This window comes from Rhipicephalus microplus, chromosome X (genome assembly GCF_043290135.1).
Source record: "Rhipicephalus microplus isolate Deutch F79 chromosome X, USDA_Rmic, whole genome shotgun sequence".
Lineage (NCBI taxonomy): Eukaryota > Metazoa > Arthropoda > Arachnida > Ixodida > Ixodidae > Rhipicephalus > Rhipicephalus microplus.
In genome coordinates this window covers 345,165,513-345,185,785 of record NC_134710.1, presented here as the reverse complement: position 1 = coordinate 345,185,785, position 20,273 = coordinate 345,165,513, and the positions used below count along the sequence as shown (strand labels likewise).

The 20,273-nt window shown below is 42.7% G+C and overlaps 1 protein-coding gene across 9 annotated transcripts in view; it reads left to right on the top strand.

Moving 5' to 3' along the window:
- Positions 1 to 20,070, top strand: part of LOC142776324 (uncharacterized) — a 46,115-nt gene extending 26,045 nt beyond the window's left edge. For 7 of the 9 annotated variants that reach the window (XM_075879822.1, XM_075879815.1, XM_075879818.1 and 4 more), the window contains one exon: positions 1,209 to 12,627. In XM_075879822.1, coding sequence (XP_075735937.1) covers positions 1,209 to 1,267 — 59 coding nt within the window. In that variant the 3' untranslated portion in view covers positions 1,268 to 12,627. Of the gene's footprint in view, positions 1 to 1,208; positions 12,628 to 19,953 lie in introns of those variants that run through there. The other 2 variants (XR_012887454.1, XR_012887455.1) reach the window with 2 other exon arrangements.
- The last annotated feature ends 203 nt before the right edge of the window (positions 20,071 to 20,273 follow it).

Genomic DNA, 20,273 nt, shown 5'->3' with positions numbered 1-20,273 from the left:
TCATCCAAATAAAAGTTTTTCATCCATCCATCCATTCCTCCCTGCTTAGCTTCCAGTGCTTTCGTCGGGATGAGAAGAGAAAATGCACTAGCAGCTTGCAAGAAATCGTTGCAACTCCGCGCATACTGGACGGATTCCAAAAATATTTGGGGTGGTGAATTCATGAGACAACAAATAAGCTTCTTTAGTGAATGCATTCTATGGCTACTTGAAAAAGTGTCAAATCAATTCAAGTATGAACTCAAAAAACTCTCAATCAATATATATATATATATATATATAATAAATCTTAAAATGTTAAGTATTCGAAGAGTTATGAATCGGTCCTGCTGCAAGTGAGATCCTCGTACTACTCAAAGTTCTTTCGATTTCTTTTGAACGATAAAAAAAAATTCCATAGAGGCTCTATTTCATTTTTTTTAATATTGTGCAGGTTAGTTAAGGAGAGACACTGTACTTGAGACGAAATGTCAGATATTTTCATGCGTTTATAAAGAAAATTCAGTGTGATCAAGTTTGTGATGCTGATTTCAAAAATGCAATTACTATTCCACTAAACCAATTAGTTTTCAAGATATCCTAAAATAATTACCTATTTGCCGGTATAATGAGACGGGAAATTTGTATTGCACAGCTACTATTGGCACATGCCTGTATAGTACTAATGAACATAAGCTACACAACGGCAGGAGTGCTTTTTTTTATTTCATAATTTTAGCAAGGTTTGTCGCACCTTGCACTTCAGTGTTGCAGACACGGCCACTTTATGCTCTAATTTCTCGCAAAAGTTAAATTTTTTAAAGATCTTAATCAAACATTCGCACCTACCATTGTGTAAACTAAAGATACAGCTACATGTCACAACAAAAATGACAGTCCTAACGAAATGGTTTTGCACGGGGTGGCATAGAACGTGCGTGATTCTTTCGTGTTGCCGCCATAATTGCTGATTCTAGAAGGTTCTCGCGGTCCTTCGTGCGTCGGTGCCAGTCAGAGAAAGTGCTCGCTCTGTTTCTTCAGGCCTTTTCGAGTTCATGTTCAGCTGTCTTCGGCGTCCGGGTGCACCCTTCCGAGGGGTGCGGCCATTGCGGGCGGTGCTAACTTGAGCTCAGCTGACTGATGTCTGTCGCGTCTCCCGGCCAGGCAAACTCTGCCTGGTCGGCATCCCTCACTAATGATAATTTACCCATTGATCTTTTCTTGCGCAGCGATCTCAGCAGCATTCCGGTGGCTCTGGTCCCAACAAATGGGGCTTCTATTCACATGAAAAACCCCAAAAACATCCAGGAAGAGCTACAAAAGATGACCTAACACTTCCAACTCATCACCGAGGTGCGACAGTTTGGTCGTAGAGGCATTCTGTGCTGTTCCCCAGATCAGGCCTGCGTATCAGATCTGCTAAAATGCACATCGTTTGCCTCTCTCCTGGTGAGCCCTTTTGTTCTTCCTCACTTGGCCTGTGTGAAAGGTTTGGTTCGTGGGGTAGACTTGAGCCTGTCTCCGTCCGAAATTCTAGAGATGTTTTCTGCTGCAGGCGCGGTGGCAGTTTTTCGCTGTTCACGTAGCGCTGACAAAAATAAGATCCCGACAGAGTCGGTGATAGTTACCTTTGCTGGAACTACTAGACCAACAAAGATCAAAGCGTGGCCACTGATATATCAAGTCGAAATGCTAACTCCGCGTCCACTGCAGTGCCATAGATGCTGGCGTTTTGGGCATAGCATAAAGGGTTGCCGATCAGTAGAGCGGTGTCAAATGTATGCAGGACAACACAACTCTAAATAATGCACAACTCAGGAAAGGTCTTGCTGTCTCTGCGGTGGCCCTCACCCATCTGATGATGGCACATGCCCTGAGAGAGCTCGGGTGATTCAACTTATGGAAATATTGAGCAAAAACGTTGTTATAGACGCGAAGCTCGAATCGCCATCGCAGAGCGCTCTCGTGGGTACGCAGTAGCTGCGATCCGTAATAACCATGTCATGGACTCGTCACTCTCAGACGTGATAGCCTCGACTATTGAGAAAACAATGACGAAGCTATTGGAGAACCTTTTTGTGACGCTGACGGAGTCATTTGCTCAAATAGTAAATGCACAAATTGCTCAGGTCCTCATGAATGTTAATCATCCACATGCAGCCTCTATGCTTTCTTCAGCTAAAGAGGTGAATGCAGGATCTGCAGAAACAGGGCCTTCTAAACCCAGCGAACCGATAACAACATCTGTTGAAAAGTTATATTCATCAAGAGCTGGTTCATCGAACCGCGGCCGTAAAACAATTCCCATTGAACATCTGGATTGGAGCTCTGATTCAGGTTCGCAGGACTCACAAATGGAATTCGACACAAAGAAAGTGAAACGGCAGGCGTCGCCACGAAAAAATGGATCTCCAGTGAGTCCTAAAAGGAAATGTAAAAAATACCAGAAAGAAATAGCATCAAAAGAGGATTTTTTGAAAGATAACTTATTGCAGAAGGCAGTGAATGCTGCCGGCATATCCTCAAGATAGGTGGATTAAAAATCTTGCAGTGGAATCGCCGGTGAATTTCTTTCGCAACTACTGATTTATTTTGCCTTTGTAATCAGCATTCCCCAGATGTTATAGTGTTGCAAGAAACTTGGCTTTCTAAAGAAAAAACCTTTCATCTTAAAAACTACCAAACATTTAGCTTAGACCGCCCCTTTTGAAGATGTGGTTTAGCAGTGTTTATCTCTTAAAAAATTGCACATCGGGCAAAAGTTACAGGTCAAATAATGAATTTAGAAAGTGAACTTTAAACATTGAATATTGCTCTTCCAGGACACATTCCCTTTTCGTTAGTAAACGCTTATTTTCCGTCAGGTGTTCAAAATTCTAGTGTTTTAGATACCGTAATTTCATCTTGCAGAAAAGACATATTAATTTTAGGAGACTTCAATTCTCATCACACTTCGTGGGGATTCAGAACAGATGTAAGCGGAAAGCGTTTATGGGATATTGTTGCTAAAAATAATTTAACATGCATTAACCAGCGAACCCCCACGTTTGTATGCAATCAGTCTCATTCTGCGATTGATCTGACTTTCTGTAGTCCTAGTCTCTCGGGTACAAATAGCGATCATTTTCCTATATTGTTTGAACTTGTATGTCCCGTGACTTCAATCAGCCCACTTTTCACATCAATTTTAAAACATTTGAACAGACACTACGTGTGGCTTTGTCAAAACGAACCGAGGTAAATAAAGAGCAAAACGTTATCAAGTTTAAGAATGTTATAAAACAATCTTTAAATAAAGCTAAATTCACAGTTCAGGTCTCCAAACAACGCCCTTTGAATCATTGGTGGAACTCTGATTGTTCACATCATTACAGGCTAAGAAAAGCAGCGTGGCGAAAACTGCTCTATAATCAATGCCCTAGAAACTGGAGCGATTACAAATACGCGGCTGCAATTTTTAAACGACCAGTTGCCGCTGCGAAAGAACTATGATAGCCAACATTCTGAGTTCCTTTCAAAGCCTGGCCACAGGAAATCACTTTTCAACTTCCTTAAAGCTAAAAAAGTAATCCCACCATCAACAAACCTCGAATTGATAGTTTCAACGCCACGTGAGTTGCCTACTTTTCTGGAAAATATTGCTCAAGGGCTGGAAAGCCACTTCACCGCTGCTAACTTTTACCACTCGCCGTGCCCTGTTAACAGCGATGACTTTGAAGAGGTTACAGCGTCAGAAATAGCACAAGTAGTGAAAATATTACCCAATTCTGCTCCAGGTCCCGATGGAATAACTGCATCGGTAATAAAAATAATCCATAAAGTATCACCTCAAGATTTACTTGCAATAGTTAACCACTCCATTAGACATTTGTGGATTCCGCCTGAGTGGAGAATCGTGAAAATAATTCCTTTATTAAAAAAACATGGAGCTGGGTTTACCGTAACTACTCGAATCTAACGCGCACCTTTTTTCCGGTTAAGTGAGTTCATAAATCGCATGCGCGTTAGAATCGAGTACGAACAAAAAATTACGGTCAATCTATTGCCATCGGCAAATCCAAAACGGCCGCCCCCTACGTGCGTCGGCATAGCGCGTCGGCCATTTCTGCCTATGTGTTTCCCATGTGCGGCACTTTGTACGTGTGCTGAGGAGTTCGTCATCTAGTAGTGCATTAGCATCAACGACGTGGAAGGGCCGACTCCAAAAACTCAAGTGCACCACGATGCCACTTTTAAAAGAAAAGTCATCGCGTGTGCAGAAACGGACGGGAATTGGGTCGCATCGCGGTCGTTCGGAGTTCCCGAAATGTGCATGCGGGACCGGCGGAAACAAAAGCAGAAAATTGTCGACAGCAAAGCTTCACGCAAAGGCTTCAGTGGACTACACAGGGTCGGTTTCCGCAAATTAAAGAGCTGCTTGGCGAGTATGTGCTTGAGCAGTGAGCGGCACAGCGGCCCGTGACGACAGAACTGCTCCAAGTGCGGGCTATGCAATTAGTCTTAGAAAAAGGTCTAATGCGGAGCCAGTTTAAAGCGAGCAGGTGCTGTCTAACTAACTTTATGAAGAGGAAAGGCTTTTCCCTCCGAAGGGGAACATGCATATGCGAAAAGTTTTGTGGAGGAGTACGACGAAAAGCTTCACAGTTTTCAGAGGTTCGTCCTAAACTTGCGGCGCAGCAACGGCTACCTGCTTGGGCAAATCGGGAATGCCGATCAGACGCCTCTTTATTTCGACATGCCTGGCACCACAACTGTCGAGAAGAAGGGTGCGAAGCAAGTTCGCGTGCTGACATCGGTCCACGGTAAAACTACAGTGACGGCAATGCTCTGTTACACGTCAGATGGGCACAAGCTTCGCCTGTACCTCATATTTAAATGGAAGACGCTCCCGAAAGGAGTCGTTTTTTCGAGTGGTGTGATCGTTCGGGCCAGCAAGAAAAATGGGTGCGCGTTGCAATCGTTGTTTTACGTTTTTTTTTTTTTTTTTCAGTAGAAATCGGGTGCGCGTTACTATCGAGGGCGCGGTAGAATCTAGTAAATACGTACTTTGGATAACGTTAGGCCTATTTCACTCACATCTAATCTGGTAAAACTAATTGAAAGGCTTCTACACAATAGAATAGACAACTGGTTGGACGAAAATGCAATTTTAAGCCCATGCCAAATTGGGTTCAGGCGTGGCTGCTCCATTTGGTGTGTCCATGTTGATCTGGTAAGCAGGATACAACTAGCTCGTTCTAAGAAACAGGTTTCCGCCTTAGTAACTTTAGATATTGCAAAGGCTTATGACAGTGTGGAACACATTAAACTAATAAATTCGCTAACGCACATCAAGTTACCAAATTACTTCGTGGCATGGGTTTACTCCTTTCTAAAGGATAGAGAATTCTATTGCTCTCAATCTGGCATGTCGTCTTCAAATTTTAAACAAACTAGAGGTCTCCCGCAAGGATCGGTTCTTTCACCATTAATATTTAATATTTTATTGCGCACAATTCTATTACAACAGGATGTGCAGGTGTATGTATACGCTGACGACATAGCATTTTTTGCCACAGCTACAGATATACATACATTATATCAGATGCTACAGTTATTTATGAACGGTCTGGACACACGGTTAGAAGACATTAATCTATCATTAAACATCAGGAAAAGTGCAGTCATAGTTTTTCCTATAAGTGTTCTAGTGCAGATTTCCGTACTTTACAGACAGGACTTTATCCCGCAGGTGACATCGATTAAATACTTAGGAGTGACTTATACTGAAAACCTAAATTAGAGTCCACACATAGAAAATATGGTAGCTAAAGGAGCACAGGCGCTTGGAATGCTTCGCAGACTCAGCAATAAACGTTGTGGTTTACGTCGTGATGTGCTAGTAATGATATATTGTATGTATATTCAGCCAATATTGGAGCCAATATTGTGTCTTGTTTTCTGGAGCACCCTTCTACAAAATTAGAACACTGGTATTACTAGAACGCAAAGCGCTACGGTTATGTCTCGAGCTCCCAAAATTTGTCGGAATTAATATTTTATATAAGGAAGCGCGCCTGCCTTCTCTTCGTGCTAGGTCCCAAATACTAGCAGTCCGTACCTTCCTAAAAATATACGCATCCCCACATAGGAGCTCACAATATGTTTTCATTATTGAGCCAACGTTCTTTTTTAACCATCAGTGGTCTAAATTAAAATGTCCACAAGTCATCGTCGTACAGAAGCTCTTGTAAACATTACAAGTTAACCTTCGTGAAGTACGGGTACTAAAAACACCTATTCAAACAATGAAAATAGAATTTGACAATATTTTTCCCAATAATTGCAAAACTTTTCCCGGTAGATATCTAGATGCCATCTTGAAAGACCACCTGGCAAGATTAGACATAAAGGTTGTAATAGCAACGGATGCTTCAGTTCGCGAAGACAAGGCAGGAGTCGGAATGACATCTTCAGTGTTGGATTGGTGTTTTTCGATTCGTTTACCCGATTTTACACTTATTTATCAAGCGGAATGACTGGCAATTTTCTTAGCATTATGAAAATTACCTCAAGCAATAACAGATGCTATTATTCTTTCAGACTGCTTGTCTGTGTGTAGTTTATTAGCTGCGCCTAATATGTCCAATGCTTTAAAAGTATTTAACGACCTTGCCCCAAGACATTTACGACTATTTTGTTCAGTGTGGATACCAGGGGATAAAGGTTTAACCCTCAATGAATATGCAGATGCACTCGCAGTGGCCTCACATTATTATCCCATAATTTCTATATTACCGACGCTAGCATTTATCGTCGTGGCACGCTTTGAAAAATTTGTCATGTCAAATCAGTTTGAAAATTCTCTATTGGCAACATCGGATTTTTCCCATCTTAAGTACCCTTGTAAAAATCGATGGTGCTCCTCTAGAATGACGCAGATATCAATTACGAGACTAAGATGCCGAGTCTCCCCACTGAACTTTTATCTACACAGGTCTGCTCTGGCACAGTCTCCCGTATGCCTCCACTGCAACGAGAGTGAATCCCTTCACCATTTCCTCTTAACATGCAGGTTATACACAAACCAACGGAGGATACTGTTAGAAGAACCTCTCCGTAGGTTGGCTCTAAATTTATCCTTTCCGGCGGTCCTCTCCTTTGGAGCAACTGAAAAGGGATTTAGCCATAGGAATGTTTGCGAGGCCGTACGCGACTTTCTACAGGCAACAAAACGATTAGAATGTTAAGCTGAGGCATAAATTCACTTTATTTCAAATTATATTAGCCTGTTCGTTATTTTTATTATCTCTATTTTATTTCTAATCCATCGTTTTCCAATTGGTTCTTTGTTTAAACATTGTTATCTAAATAATCAGGGTGGTAAAACAACTCCATCTCACAAATGAGGCACCGTCCGTTTCATGGTCAATCCCCCGTGGTGGGTTGCGCCAGGACTCAGAGGAACAACCAACTAACCAACCTAGCTGCTCTGAAGGCAGAGATATCTTTTAGACAATTTTGCAACTGCAGAAAAATTTGAATCCTGAAAAATCATGCAAAAACACAAGTCCATTTTGGGCAGACAGTAGCATGGAAAAGCTGTTTATTTACAATGATCTGCAAATTCAACTTTCTCAGTAGGCACAAGGCATGTAGTCCTTCTGTTTTGTGTCACCTAAATGGCGCTTTTTCAATGCCTGCTGCATGTTTTCCGCAGAGGCACACTTGCGAGCTGATGCGGTCGCCTTGGGCTCGTCTCCTGACTAGGTCGTTTACCAGTTCAGTGACGCCTATGTGCGACGAATGTACGCATGTAATTCGCGATCCGTCCTATAATAAAGCAGTTTTTTGGCTTGTCCAGATTGATTTGTGATGTCGCAGACCAAACTCGTGCACTCGCCCATTAATTTCAAGGCTCCAAGAGCAGCGACGTGTTAGTTTTCTTTTCACGTAACATTACCACATTTTCAAATAGAGGCCGCAGCGCAATATGTTCACGTTGCGAACGCGTCGTTACAAGCACTCTACCTGTTGCCAGTAGCCTTCATTGCGCGGGCAGCGAGCACGTTCATCATAAACAGATTGATTCTTTGCTGTTTGCTGACGCGCAGCGAACTCCACTCTGGCGACCCGACGCGCAGTTCATGTCAGAGTGTGGGAACCCGCAGCATCGGCACGTTTAGCGATACTAAGACTGCGCTTCCGTTCCATCGTTGCAAAGATTGCCACCTCTAGTAGCTTCACTTCTGCTTTTTTACTTGCCGTCCTGTAACTCTTGAAGCTCGAAAACACTGCCGCTTTCAGCGACGTTGTCGACAACCGACGGGCTCGTACGTGAGTTAGGCCTACATTGGTGACTCGGCGAGCGTTGTTGAACGCCGCGAGTTTGCTATCCTCTCTGTCCTGAGTGGTAGTGGGGCTCTTTCTGAAGTTCACAGCGAGCGATCACCACAACCCCTTCACAAATTAGTGCGGTGAGAACCTCTTTACTGCGGCAGGAAGTCGACAGCACCATGACAAAATGGCACATGTCCGTGCGCGTCACGATGAAAAAGCAGACGCCACTTGACCAATCGGGTGTCTAGGTTTTGTCACATGCCCCAAGCAGCCAATAGAATCGCATGGTGGTGCTTCTTGATGACTCGTTTTTGCTGAAGAACCAATGAGCAAGGCGAGCCACTGGTGGCGGGAAATTGAAGATGTAGAACGACCCTTCCAAACAAGACCAAGATGACCACGCTAGCTTGTGTGTAAGGGCAATAGTTCGGCGTGGAAAAAGCGCTACTTTAGTGTCTATTTGTGCTCAGATTCATCTCACAGGGGTGTTATAAATTGATTTTGTGCTGGAAATAATGACGCGAGAAGCTTGAAACTTCTCTGATAAGAGCAAAAATAGTTGCCGATTCCGAAAATGTCAACTTCAAAAAGTCGTTTTTTTCGCAATTTGTCCCTCCTTAAGAGTGTCCCTCCTTAAGTCATGATAAATATGCGTAAGTGCGGTGATGCCTGCAGAGAAATTCACGAAGGTGTGATAACAGCTACCCACGAATGTATGCTTTATCTAAGTTTTATAGGTCAGAATTATTGCCATTTGCCGCCGTGCCCTTGTGCGCAGGACCACACGTGCGTATCACTCGTGGACACGAAGGCAATTCATCGCCGCCCTTTTGGCTCGTCAAAATAGTCTTCACACGTTTGCTTGTTTTCGTGCTGAGTGAGCGCGAAAAAAATCCCTGCACGAGGGCAAATGCATGCGTATACGTTACAGGGTGTGGCGCTGGAGTAAGCTTTGTAGGCTCACTCCAGGGTATGCATCTGTATGCAACTAGCTAGGGGTACACTCAGCTTGACGTATGATGGCAATGGGTTTCTTGTATAGCCACGCAGTTTTCGTCAATTGATCACCGTAGAAACATTCATGTCGAAGCTTGACGAGTCGTCCGTCAGCTGTGCCGCTACTTCAGCATATATACTCTCTTCACCATTTCGGAATGATTTTATCGTAGCAGACATGATGAGGCAAATGAACTGAGGTGTTTTTCTGCGCGATGGCAAATATATAAAAGGCTATGCACTTTGGGTAATGTTACAATAACGTCCGCTGACGTACGTAAGGGGATAAACGGTTTACTGCATAGTTCCGCTGCGTTCCCTAAAGCACCCTTGAAAATTTGTAGTACATGCATAGCGCTTGCGCGGCAACGTCTTGCTCTTTTGCGAACGTCAGTTTACTGCAGTCTGTAGCGAGCGCGCTAAAAGGGGTCGCGATGTGGCAAAATAGTGCCCTCGCTGCTGGGAGTTGTGGCTTCGTCAACAAAAAGGCGTATTTGGGGCGTCTTTTTATCAGACATCAGTAATCGTCTATCTCGCACACATACTTCAAGTTTTTGCTGCGCACATAGTACACCCACAGAACACCTACCAAGTTAACGTAAACTGTACCTTTGGGCTGTTGTATCAAACTAACATGCAAATACGTAGCGGCGGCGTACTGAACTGCAATACCGCGAGGCCAGATGGCGCTGTTAGTACTATCATCATCAATAAATGAACGCATATATTTTTTTTGTTGCAGGTGGCGGAGGTCCCGCTGCTGGCTTCCTGTTTTTTTTTTTCGTAGCTAAATCGGGTTTCGCATTTGTAGTTATCGCCAGGTGACCTAGCTGGCCTCGACTGGCAAAAACAACGTCAATCAATTAAGGTTTGCATCGTTTATTGCAGATGTCCAAGCCAGTACACTAAATGTATACGGTCGGCTCCAAACAAAGCAAGTCACTCATACATATCAAAAACTTTCAACTCATGTGTAAAGACTTGAAAGCTCACAAGCATATGCGTATAACTGAACATCGAGGTCGCTGAATGGACGTCGCTCTCATTGTGTTGCGGCGCTCGAGTTTAATAGCGTGGCTTCAGGACAAGGGTCCGATTCTGCCGTCAGATGCGGTGCTTGCCCTGTAGTGTTGATCTTGAAGTGAAGTGAATGTATGATGTGGAATCGGGAAGGAAACTGGCACATTGCCGATAGATAGCTCGCGCAGTGAGAGCAATGAAGTTTTGCTAAATTTGTTAAATAAGCAATTGGGGATGTGTGCAGTTCTGAATTTTTTTCGCTCTGCAATGCTACATTAAGTATTTCACAATTGTGCAATGTCGTGTCGTGTCGATAGGGTAGGCACTAGTTTTAATTCTCAGCTGTGAGCTCATATCATAGGTAATATGTATTTAGGTGATGGGCCTAAAAATATTTCAGGCTTGCTACATTTATTGCTAGAGTTCAGTTACACAGTTACTACAGCTAGAAGTTCTCGTTACAAGTAATGACCAGTCTGATGAGTATGCAGCGAACATGCATTCGAAAGAACACTTATTAGGTGTGTGCTTACATATCATCATGATCATCAGCCTGACTACGTCCACTGCAGGACAAATGCCTCTCCCATGTTCCGCCAGTTAACCCGGTCCTGTGCTTGCTGCTGCCAATTTATACCCGCAAACTTCTTAATCTCATCTGCCCACCTAACCTTCTGTCTCCCCCTAACCCGCTTGCCTTCTCTGGGAATCCAGTTAGTTACCCTTAACGACCAACGGTTATCCTGTCTACGCGCTACATGCCTGGCCCATGTCCATTTCTTCTTCTTGATTTCAGCTATGATATCCCTAACCCCTGTTTGTTTCCTAATCCACTCTGCTCTCTTCTTGTCTCTTAAGGTTACACCTACCATTTTTCTTTCCATTGCTCGCTGCGTCGTCCTCAATTTAAGCTGAACCCTCTTTGTAAGTCTCCAGGTTTCTGCTCCGTAGCTAAGTATCGGCACAATACAGCCGTTATATACCTTCCTTTTGAAGGATAGTGGCAATCTACCTGTCATAATTTGAGAGTGCTTGCCAAATGTGCTCCACCCCATTCTTATTCTTCTAGTTACTTCAATCTCGTGATTCGGCTCCGCGGTTATTAGCTGCCCTAAGTAGACATAGTCTTTTACAACTTGAAGTGCACTATTACCTATCTTGAAGTGCTGCTCTTTTCCGAGGTTGTTGTACATTACTTTCGTTTTCTGCAGATTTATTTTAAGACCCACCTTTCTGCTCTCCTTGTCTAACTCCGTAATCATGAGTTGCAATTCATCCCCTGAGTTACTCAGCAATGCAATGTCATCGGCAAATCGCAGGTTACTAAGATACTCTCCATTAACTCTTATCCCTAACTGTTCCCATTCTAGGCTTCTGAAAACCTTCTGTAAGCACGCGGTAAATAGCATTGGGGAGATTGTGTCCCCCTGCCTTACACCCTTCTTGATTGGTATTCTGTTGCTTGCTTTATGAAGCACTATGGTAGCAGTTGATCCCCTGTAGATTTATTCCAGGATGTTTATATATACTTCATCGACGCCCTGATTTCGCAGTGTCTGCATGACGGCTGATATTTCTACTGAATCAAACGCCTTCTCGTCATCTATGAAGGCTATGTATAGTGGTTGGTTATATTCTGAGCATTTCTGTATTACCTGATTGATAGTATGAATGTGGTCGATTGTTGAGTAGCCTGTTCGAAATCCTGCTTGTTCTTTCGGTTGATTGAATTCTAATGTTTTCTTTACTCTGTTAGCAATTACCTTTGTAAATAGCTTGTATACTACAGAGAGCAAGCTAATCGGCCTGTAATTCTTCAAGTCCTTGTCATCTCCTTTCTTATGTATTAAGATGATGTTAGCGTTCTTCCAAGACTCTGGTACTCATCCCGTCAGGAGACACCTCGTAAACAGGGTGGCTAGTTTTTCTAACACAATCTGTCCTCGATCTTTCATCAGATTTGATGTTACCTGATCCTCACCAGCAGCTTTGCTTCTTTGCATGCTCTCCAAAGCTTTTCTGACTTCTTCTATTATTACTGGTGGGGTGTCATCTGGGTTACTGCTAGTTCTTACCCAATTCTAAGAAAATAGGCTTTAGGCATGCATTGTACAATTTTGTTGTGTGTACATCTTTTGTTAGTGCTCTTACAGTACACTATCTGCTCAGCTCTGAGCACAATCTCTTTTTTGCATAGACATATCGATAGAACTTGAGTACTCTCTGGCAAGCAAGCACTCCTGAAATCAATTGGTGGTACATGATGCGAATCTGTCTGAATACTGGATCAATAAAGGTCACATTTATTACACACTTGTTATTGTGTTTACTTTTTCAGCATACTTGGGCTTGAAAGCTGAAGTTGTTTTCTCCCTGTTACTGTTAGAGGTTAGGATTTGAAATACGTACTATTTTGCAGTGTGGGTGTGGATAAGTCAAGATCATGTATGTTTCAACTACCTGTGTGATTTCCCAGATTTTTTTCATGACGGTAGTGCACAGAATTTCACTTCATAGTGGTAGATACTATAGTTATGACAACTTATATTAAACACAAGCAGATGTGCTCAAAGAAATCTGGGACATTTCTCTGCTATATGAAAAAAAAAGAACTGTGCCACATTTAATGAACACAATCTTGCTCTTCACGACAGCATTCACATCTTTGAGGAAGCTGTGCTGCAAGTGCTCATCACCTTTATGATTTATTATTTTAGGAGCACATTGAATATATGTGCAAACCTAAAGCAATTAAGTGCAGCCTTATGAGCTTTGTCACATCTTTTTGTAAACTTGTATAAACTAAACACAGTTAATGAAGACAAAACAGTTCTAAGTGCTGTTTGTAAACTGTCACAAGACACAACTAAATGTCGGAAAGCCTGTTAATGCCCCTCACTGCAGGGGTGTTCATTTAGTAATGCAACTAATAATTACTGATGATTCACATGCCAGCTATGAAGTGATCATGAGTCTTACAGTAGTGGGCAAATTTAGATTGATTCTGGCTTCCAGGGGTTAAAACAAATGACATCGTAGCCTCAAAGGAGACAAGACTGCTTGTCGAAACATTTGCTCTGACGCCCCATGTTCATAGACATTTCATATTTTCAAGCTTCCATCTTTTAAGGGTCAGTTTAGTTCACCTGCAGCAATGGGAACTGGTTCACAGCTGTGCTCGAGAAGTTCAGACCTTTGCAGCACGAGTTCAGCAGTGCGGCATCACAAGTTAATGACAAAGTGCCAACAAGGTGGAATCTTTATATTTGTTCGCTTAGTTTATTGAGGTGCAAACATTGTGGCAAAACACGCCGCATCTGTAGAGGTGCGCACAGTACCTACATCTAATGCTATGTTGTTTGTTAAGCTGTGCGTGCGGCTGCACCAAACCAGCGCTGTCAGAGCAGAAGGTACAGGAAAGTCATGAACTAGTTTTGGTGCTGTACCTCTCCTGCGCTTTTTGAAATGAATGGCACGGTTTAGAAGATGCCATTGCTGCGCCACTGAAATGAATGGCGAGGTGCAGCACTTTGTAAAAATGGACTATGTGGTGCAGGTGAGTCGAACAAACCCTTAAGCACACAAGCGTCTTAGCGTTTCACCTCCATCAAAATATGGCCACGGTGGCTGGAATCACACAGTGTGTTGTTGAGCTCAGCAGTGCCACACAATATAACTAATAGTGTTACAGTTTCAAGATTATTGAAATGCAGACTCTATGCCACGGTAGACTGCCAATGCTTGTGGCCAATCTAAAGCACCCCTCCACGATATGCGCGGTAAAACATTCACAAATACAGCATTACATGTGTGAAGCTCGAGAGGACCTGTTGTAGTGGATATTCATATGTTTCAACGTGCTCAGAGTGGACATTCGGGGGTAGTCATCCTGTCGTTGCACGGCAGTCTAAAAGAACAAGTAACATCATCAGATATCAATGCATGTATTTGATACATAACCAATGCATGAAATTTTGCAAAGTAAGCAAATAAACTCAGTTACTAGTAAACAGCAGTATTTTATACATATATGTAATGGTACCTCATAACATGTGTATCACTCGGGGCTGCTTCTTCGCAAGGCATGTCATGTAGCAGGTTCCTTGCCCATTGTACACAGCTGCTTCCATGTCAGGTGGGCCAGGAGGCTGTGGCAGAAAAAGAAGTATTTCTAATTTATGTAACGCTTTCTTCGTCACACTATAGCAAAACCAGACCCATAATTATGTGATGTTTCTCAAACGCATCTGTAGTAAACTATTAACTTGTAGGTTTTTTGCACTAATATATGGGCTAGCTACGAAGGCACATGCGAGGTTCTTTGCCTTTTTTCATTGGAACGGCCAGGTTGGTGTTACCTGGCGATAGAATTTCAGAATTAACTATTGAGTCAGCGGCTCGTTCCCACTTGAAGCAAGTAAGGCACATTTTTCCGGTTACAGATTAATACGCTAAGCAATTTTAAAATTGAATATTACAATGCACTGACACCGTGTGATGCCTACGCAGTCATAGGCAAAAAAAAAAACTACATATGTTGAAATAACCAAATAGCCCCGCAAACAACAGTCCTTAAAAAACTGAAGTGGTTTCTACTCAACAGCCCGGGCTTGCAATGGGTGTTCATCCGAAGAAAGCTTCAACGGTCGCTTCGTTCCCGGAAGTCACTTGAATTCCCTTTGCAAAAGCATACGAACGAGTCAAAATAAACAAAACTAGAAAGAGTGTGTCGGTCGGCAGAGGCTCGAAATATTTACAGTGGAATGAAACAGTCCAAGACACATCCGAATGTACCGCGAGCTGTTACTTTGAAATGAGGATAATGATGTCAATAGGCTGCTGTTGACCTCAAGTCAGCTGGAGCGAAAACTATTACAAAAAATTGATGACGCAGCACTTGTTTAAGAAAAACTACTCGTTAGAGAAACAAGTTGTTTTTTATGTGTAGCAGTACGCAAATTTGTACTATTTTTTGTTTTAAAATAAAACTTGGCCCCGAGGGCGCCCCTACAAGAAAGTGCAATAGGGCGAGTGGCGAGAGAGGTTTGTAGATCCAGTCTGGGCGTTTGAAGCAGAAACGCGCTGGATACATGGATAGATATGGCTATACCCTTTAGATCGGGCGGTGGCTCGCGCCACCAAGCCGTAATACCTAATGAACGAAAAACTAGATTGACTTTTTTCTCTTCAATAGTGAGGTTGAGAACTCGTGCTTTGCAGTGAAGGGTTTAATCTTCGCTCGTGCCTTGACTTTAGCCACCAATCAGATAACTTCCTTCTAGTTAATTTTACCCGCTTAAAGTCTATTTTGCCCTCCCTGTCCCTAAACCCCAGTGCTTTGTGAAAAACTCTGCGTCATCATCCCGAACTATAGGGTGAAGCCCTTTACAGAACATTATCAAGTGTTCGGCAGTTTCTTCTTCCTCTCCACACGCACTGCATACGTTTCTACCCCTTTGTATTTGGCCCATATGTCTTGGTTCGCAATACTCCCGTCCTGGCCTCAAACAGTAGAGAACTACCCCGAGTATTATCATTGATCCTTTCCTTGGCAATTTCCTGCTTAAAGGTTCAATAGATCTCTCGTGCGGAGTTCTTAATCATGCTGATTCTCCACATATTGGTCTCAGCTTCCTTCACCTTCTTCTTAACCAATAATTCTTTTTGCTTTGGCCCCCTGCTGTTTTCCAAGTACTTACCAGTCAATTTTCTGGTTCGCTTTCTCCATTTCGTATCGACATTGTTAATGTACAAGTAGCTGAATACCTTCCTAGCCCAACGCTCCTCCCCCATTTCTCTCAATCGCTCTCAAATTTTATCTTGCTGCTAGCTTGCCTGCCCTCAAATATTGTCCATCCCATATCACCTTGTACTCCCTGATTTGGTGTATTCCCGTGAGCTCCTAAGGCAAGCCTACCTAATCCACGTTGCTCAATTTCCAATCTTGCTTGAACTTCTGAGCTCATGCACAAGACCGCAATGCCGAACTTCAGACCAGGAACCATGACCCCTTTCTACATTCCTCTCACAACATCATACCTATTACAATTCCACAGTGCCCTGTTTTTCATTACTGCTGCATTCCTGTTACCTTTAGTCGACACGTATATTTCGTGTTCCCTTAGGTACTTGGCCTCATTGCTTATTCATACGCCCAGATATTTGTATTTATCTGTTATCTCTAGCGTGACCTCCTGTATTCTAAGCTCACTACCTTCATTGTCATTAAAAATCATGACTGCTAATTTTTTCGTACTAAATCTGAAATCTAACCTATCTCCCTCATTACCACAGATGTCCACCAATCTCTGCTAATCTTCCTTGTTGTCGGCCATTAGCATATATATCATCTGCGAACATCAATGCTGGTAGTGCCTGTTCAATGAGTTTTCCTTGTTTGACTAAAGAGAGGTTGAAGCCCAGTCCACTTCCCTCTGATTTGGCCTCTAATCCTTGTAGGTACATTATGAATAATAAGGGTGACAGAGGACACCCCTGCCTAAGCCCCTGTTTTACATCTGCAGGCTTGGATACCTGTTTTTCCCACTTTATAATTACCTTGTTACCTTTATAGATATTCTTTAAAAGATTAGTGTCTACATCTTCTACGCTTAGTGTGTCCACTATTCTCCACAATTCCTCTTGAACCACGCTTGAACCACGTACGCTCCCTTGATATCCAAAAATGCTAGCCACAGGGGCCTGTGTTCTTTTTCTGCTATTTCGATGCACTGCAGTGAGAACAGATTGTCTTCCAACCTCCTGTGTTTCCGAAACCCATTCTGCAGTTCCCCCAGCACCCCCTCATCCTCTATCCATGCCTGCAGTCTCTCCTTTATAATCACCATCGCCATCCTGTAGACCACTGATGTCACTGTTATAGGACTGCAGCCTTCCTACCTCCCATGTTATTTACCCTTCACACTTCTCGGTACTGTTGCAAATGATCAAATCAAGCCTTTCACACATATATATGATCATTTTGCCTGTCGGGTTGGTATACCCATCTATATCTTCTATGTGTGCATTCATATCTCCTAGTATAATTATCTCGAACTCTCCTCCTAACTCCTGAATGTCATTTGATATACACTCTACCATTGTCTGGTTTTCCTCTCTGGTCTTTGCTCCCGTCCACAAGTACACGAAACCAAGGAGCGTCATTTGCCCTGCCACTTTCCCTTTTAGCTATAAATGTTCCTTGCACTCCTGCTTGACCCTGCCAGTCTGTATTTTTATGAAGTAATGCCCCAATAGCGCTGCGGTTGATTTTTTCGCCCCCTACAGGTGATCACTTGAACTTGAGAGTTTCAGGGGCCTGGTACACCTCTGTTACGACCATGCAGCTGTCAGCGCAAGAGAGCACTCTTGATCGAAAAATGACGAGCGCGGTCCTCGAGAAAGGCAATGGAAGCAATGAATTGGGACCACCTGGACTGCTTTAATAATCCCTTAGGTTTTAGTACATGGGTGTCAACTGTTAGGAAATCAAAACAGTGGTTTCATGCTTACTAGTCATCAAGGCAGGTACAAAAGCTTGTCTACCAACCGTGGATGGTAATTTTCTTTGCAGATAAATGACGCTGATATCGAAGGTGTTTTCTTTCGCTGTAGGTCATTCAGGCATTCAGGTTACTGCATGCTAAGTGGCGGTGTTATGCAGACCTCCCTATTTGTTCTAGTGGTTCAACTTCGTTTACCACGGGTTCTGGTAGTACAATGGACATTTGGATATACACTCAAACCTCGTTATAACGAAGTTGAAGGGGAGCCACAATTATTTCATTATTTTGATTGTACGGCGCCAAAGATTATTTCAATTATTTCTAAATGTACGGTGCCAAAGAAGTGTTAAGACCAAACAAAGAAAAAAAGTCCAAAAGAACTGCGAGGACCCCACAGAAAACTACGTCTACTTGTAAATCACAATAATCATGGACGAAGGCAATATCTACGTCATAATGGTAGACAGGAACCTCGGAGAGAACTCGTTTCAGAAAATGTAGATACAGAACAATTGGAAACAATCCTACTTCCCTGCCAACGATATCTACCATTGAGCACAATTCGGCCACTACAGATAATTCGCAATGTGTATCTAGCTGCGCGATTTATCTTCAATGGAATCTATAGTTCCCTTTACATAAAGGAACTCGAATCCTCATTAGTTGTATCAAGAGATCACTGTAGCCAGCCATGATTGTTCACGTGCTACGTTGCATGTAAAAGTCACCAGCTGCACAACAATATGGTTCGCCCACCTGTACTGTGGCAGGTGTTACAGGACTTCCTCTCTTGGAAGCTCTGCCTAGTCTACCCCAATACAAACACATGAAGCTATAAAGCAAAATTTTACCTGAATCATTTTCCAGTGGCTTCAAAAGAATCTTTTACTGTAACACTACACCCCCTTTTATGTTTTGTTATAAAAAAAAAGCAGCTGCGTCGTGCCCTTATGTGTGCACGAACCGGTCACTGCGAGTGTGACAGAGGCAGGAGATCAGCCGTTTGTCGACCAAGAAATGTTTCCATGGGCCGAAAATGTAAAAATATCAACTTTTTGGTCAGCGGAACCTACTATATGTGGATAGAGCTTGACTATGTAAGGAACCCGAATACATATGCGCGCAATTGATGCGTATGTAGAAGTGCATAAACCATAGAGTCAGTATATTAACTCTATGGTATGAACTTTTGGGAGAATAAATTTTTCATTCGACGAAGATGACTACTTTTTCTGTAGTCCTTCTGGGGATACACAAGTTCATATTTTGCACTTGTGAATATTTGAACATTTGATTCGAGTGAAGGTGTTTTTTTTTTTCTTTCCAACCGAATCTGAAAGTCGTCGTAAAACGTAGCGTCAGCGTAAAAGTCTTAGTCTGAGTATTTCAGACATGCATACAAAAATACATGGCTGAGGAGGAGGAAAAAAAGCCACACAGTCACGGCTTGCGTTGCTCCCTTCCTCGCCGGATACATCGCAACTGCGGTATGCACGAAAACAGAAATAGCACAGGCTAATGCGTAGCATAATAAACAAAAACTCAAAAGCAGAAAAACTCGGTGCACAATAAAATGGGCAACACTACAAAAAACATATCTTCAGGCATATTCAAACATGGTTGCATACACAAAATATAATTCAAGTCTTGGGGAAATGCGCACATCAACGAAATAAGTTTCTAAGAGAGTTCAAGGAAAGTTCGTGTATCGAGGTGTGAGATAAGCCAAATTAGTTAAGCAGAGAAGGCAATGTATAGCTTAGGGTTTGAAAGCCGTGGTTAGTCCGCCGGTGAGGCACAAACCAATACTCGTGGTGCCTTGTATGGCAGTGAAGAATGTTGGTGTGGATGTTAGCGACTTCACATAAGGACAATATGCCGTGTTCAATCTGTGATTTGTAGAGCTGTAAAAGACGATGATGGTACATGTTGTTTAAGTGCATGATACGATAAGTGGCAAACAGTGGATCAGAATGCATTCTGTAAGGTACGTCATCAATGGCTCTTTGCACATTTCTCTGCATTGAGATTATTTTACTAATATTTGCTTTTGTTGAACTTCCCCATACCAATGCGCAGTATTTTAACTGCGATTCAAACAGGGCGTGGTACATCGTAAGCTTTGTCTTTTCAGGCAATAGATGCTGGAATTTTCTCAAAACACCAACTACACGTGCAAGCTTACTTTGAAGATGTTCTATGTGCCTATCCCAGAGCATGAATTGATTAAAGTAGACTCCAAACGTTTTAACGGTGTTAGTAGTTTCTATGGCATTCCCTCCTAAGGTAAGTGTGGCTCTGATAAAAAAAGCTTGATTTTTCGCTGTGAAAAATGTTGCTTTAGTTTTCTTGGAGTTAAATCTGTGTCGTATAACCAAGGGTTTTAATACATTGTCTCTACGGGGATTTCCCCGGGACCAAACCGATTCTCCATAAAATGCAGGTTGTCGTAAA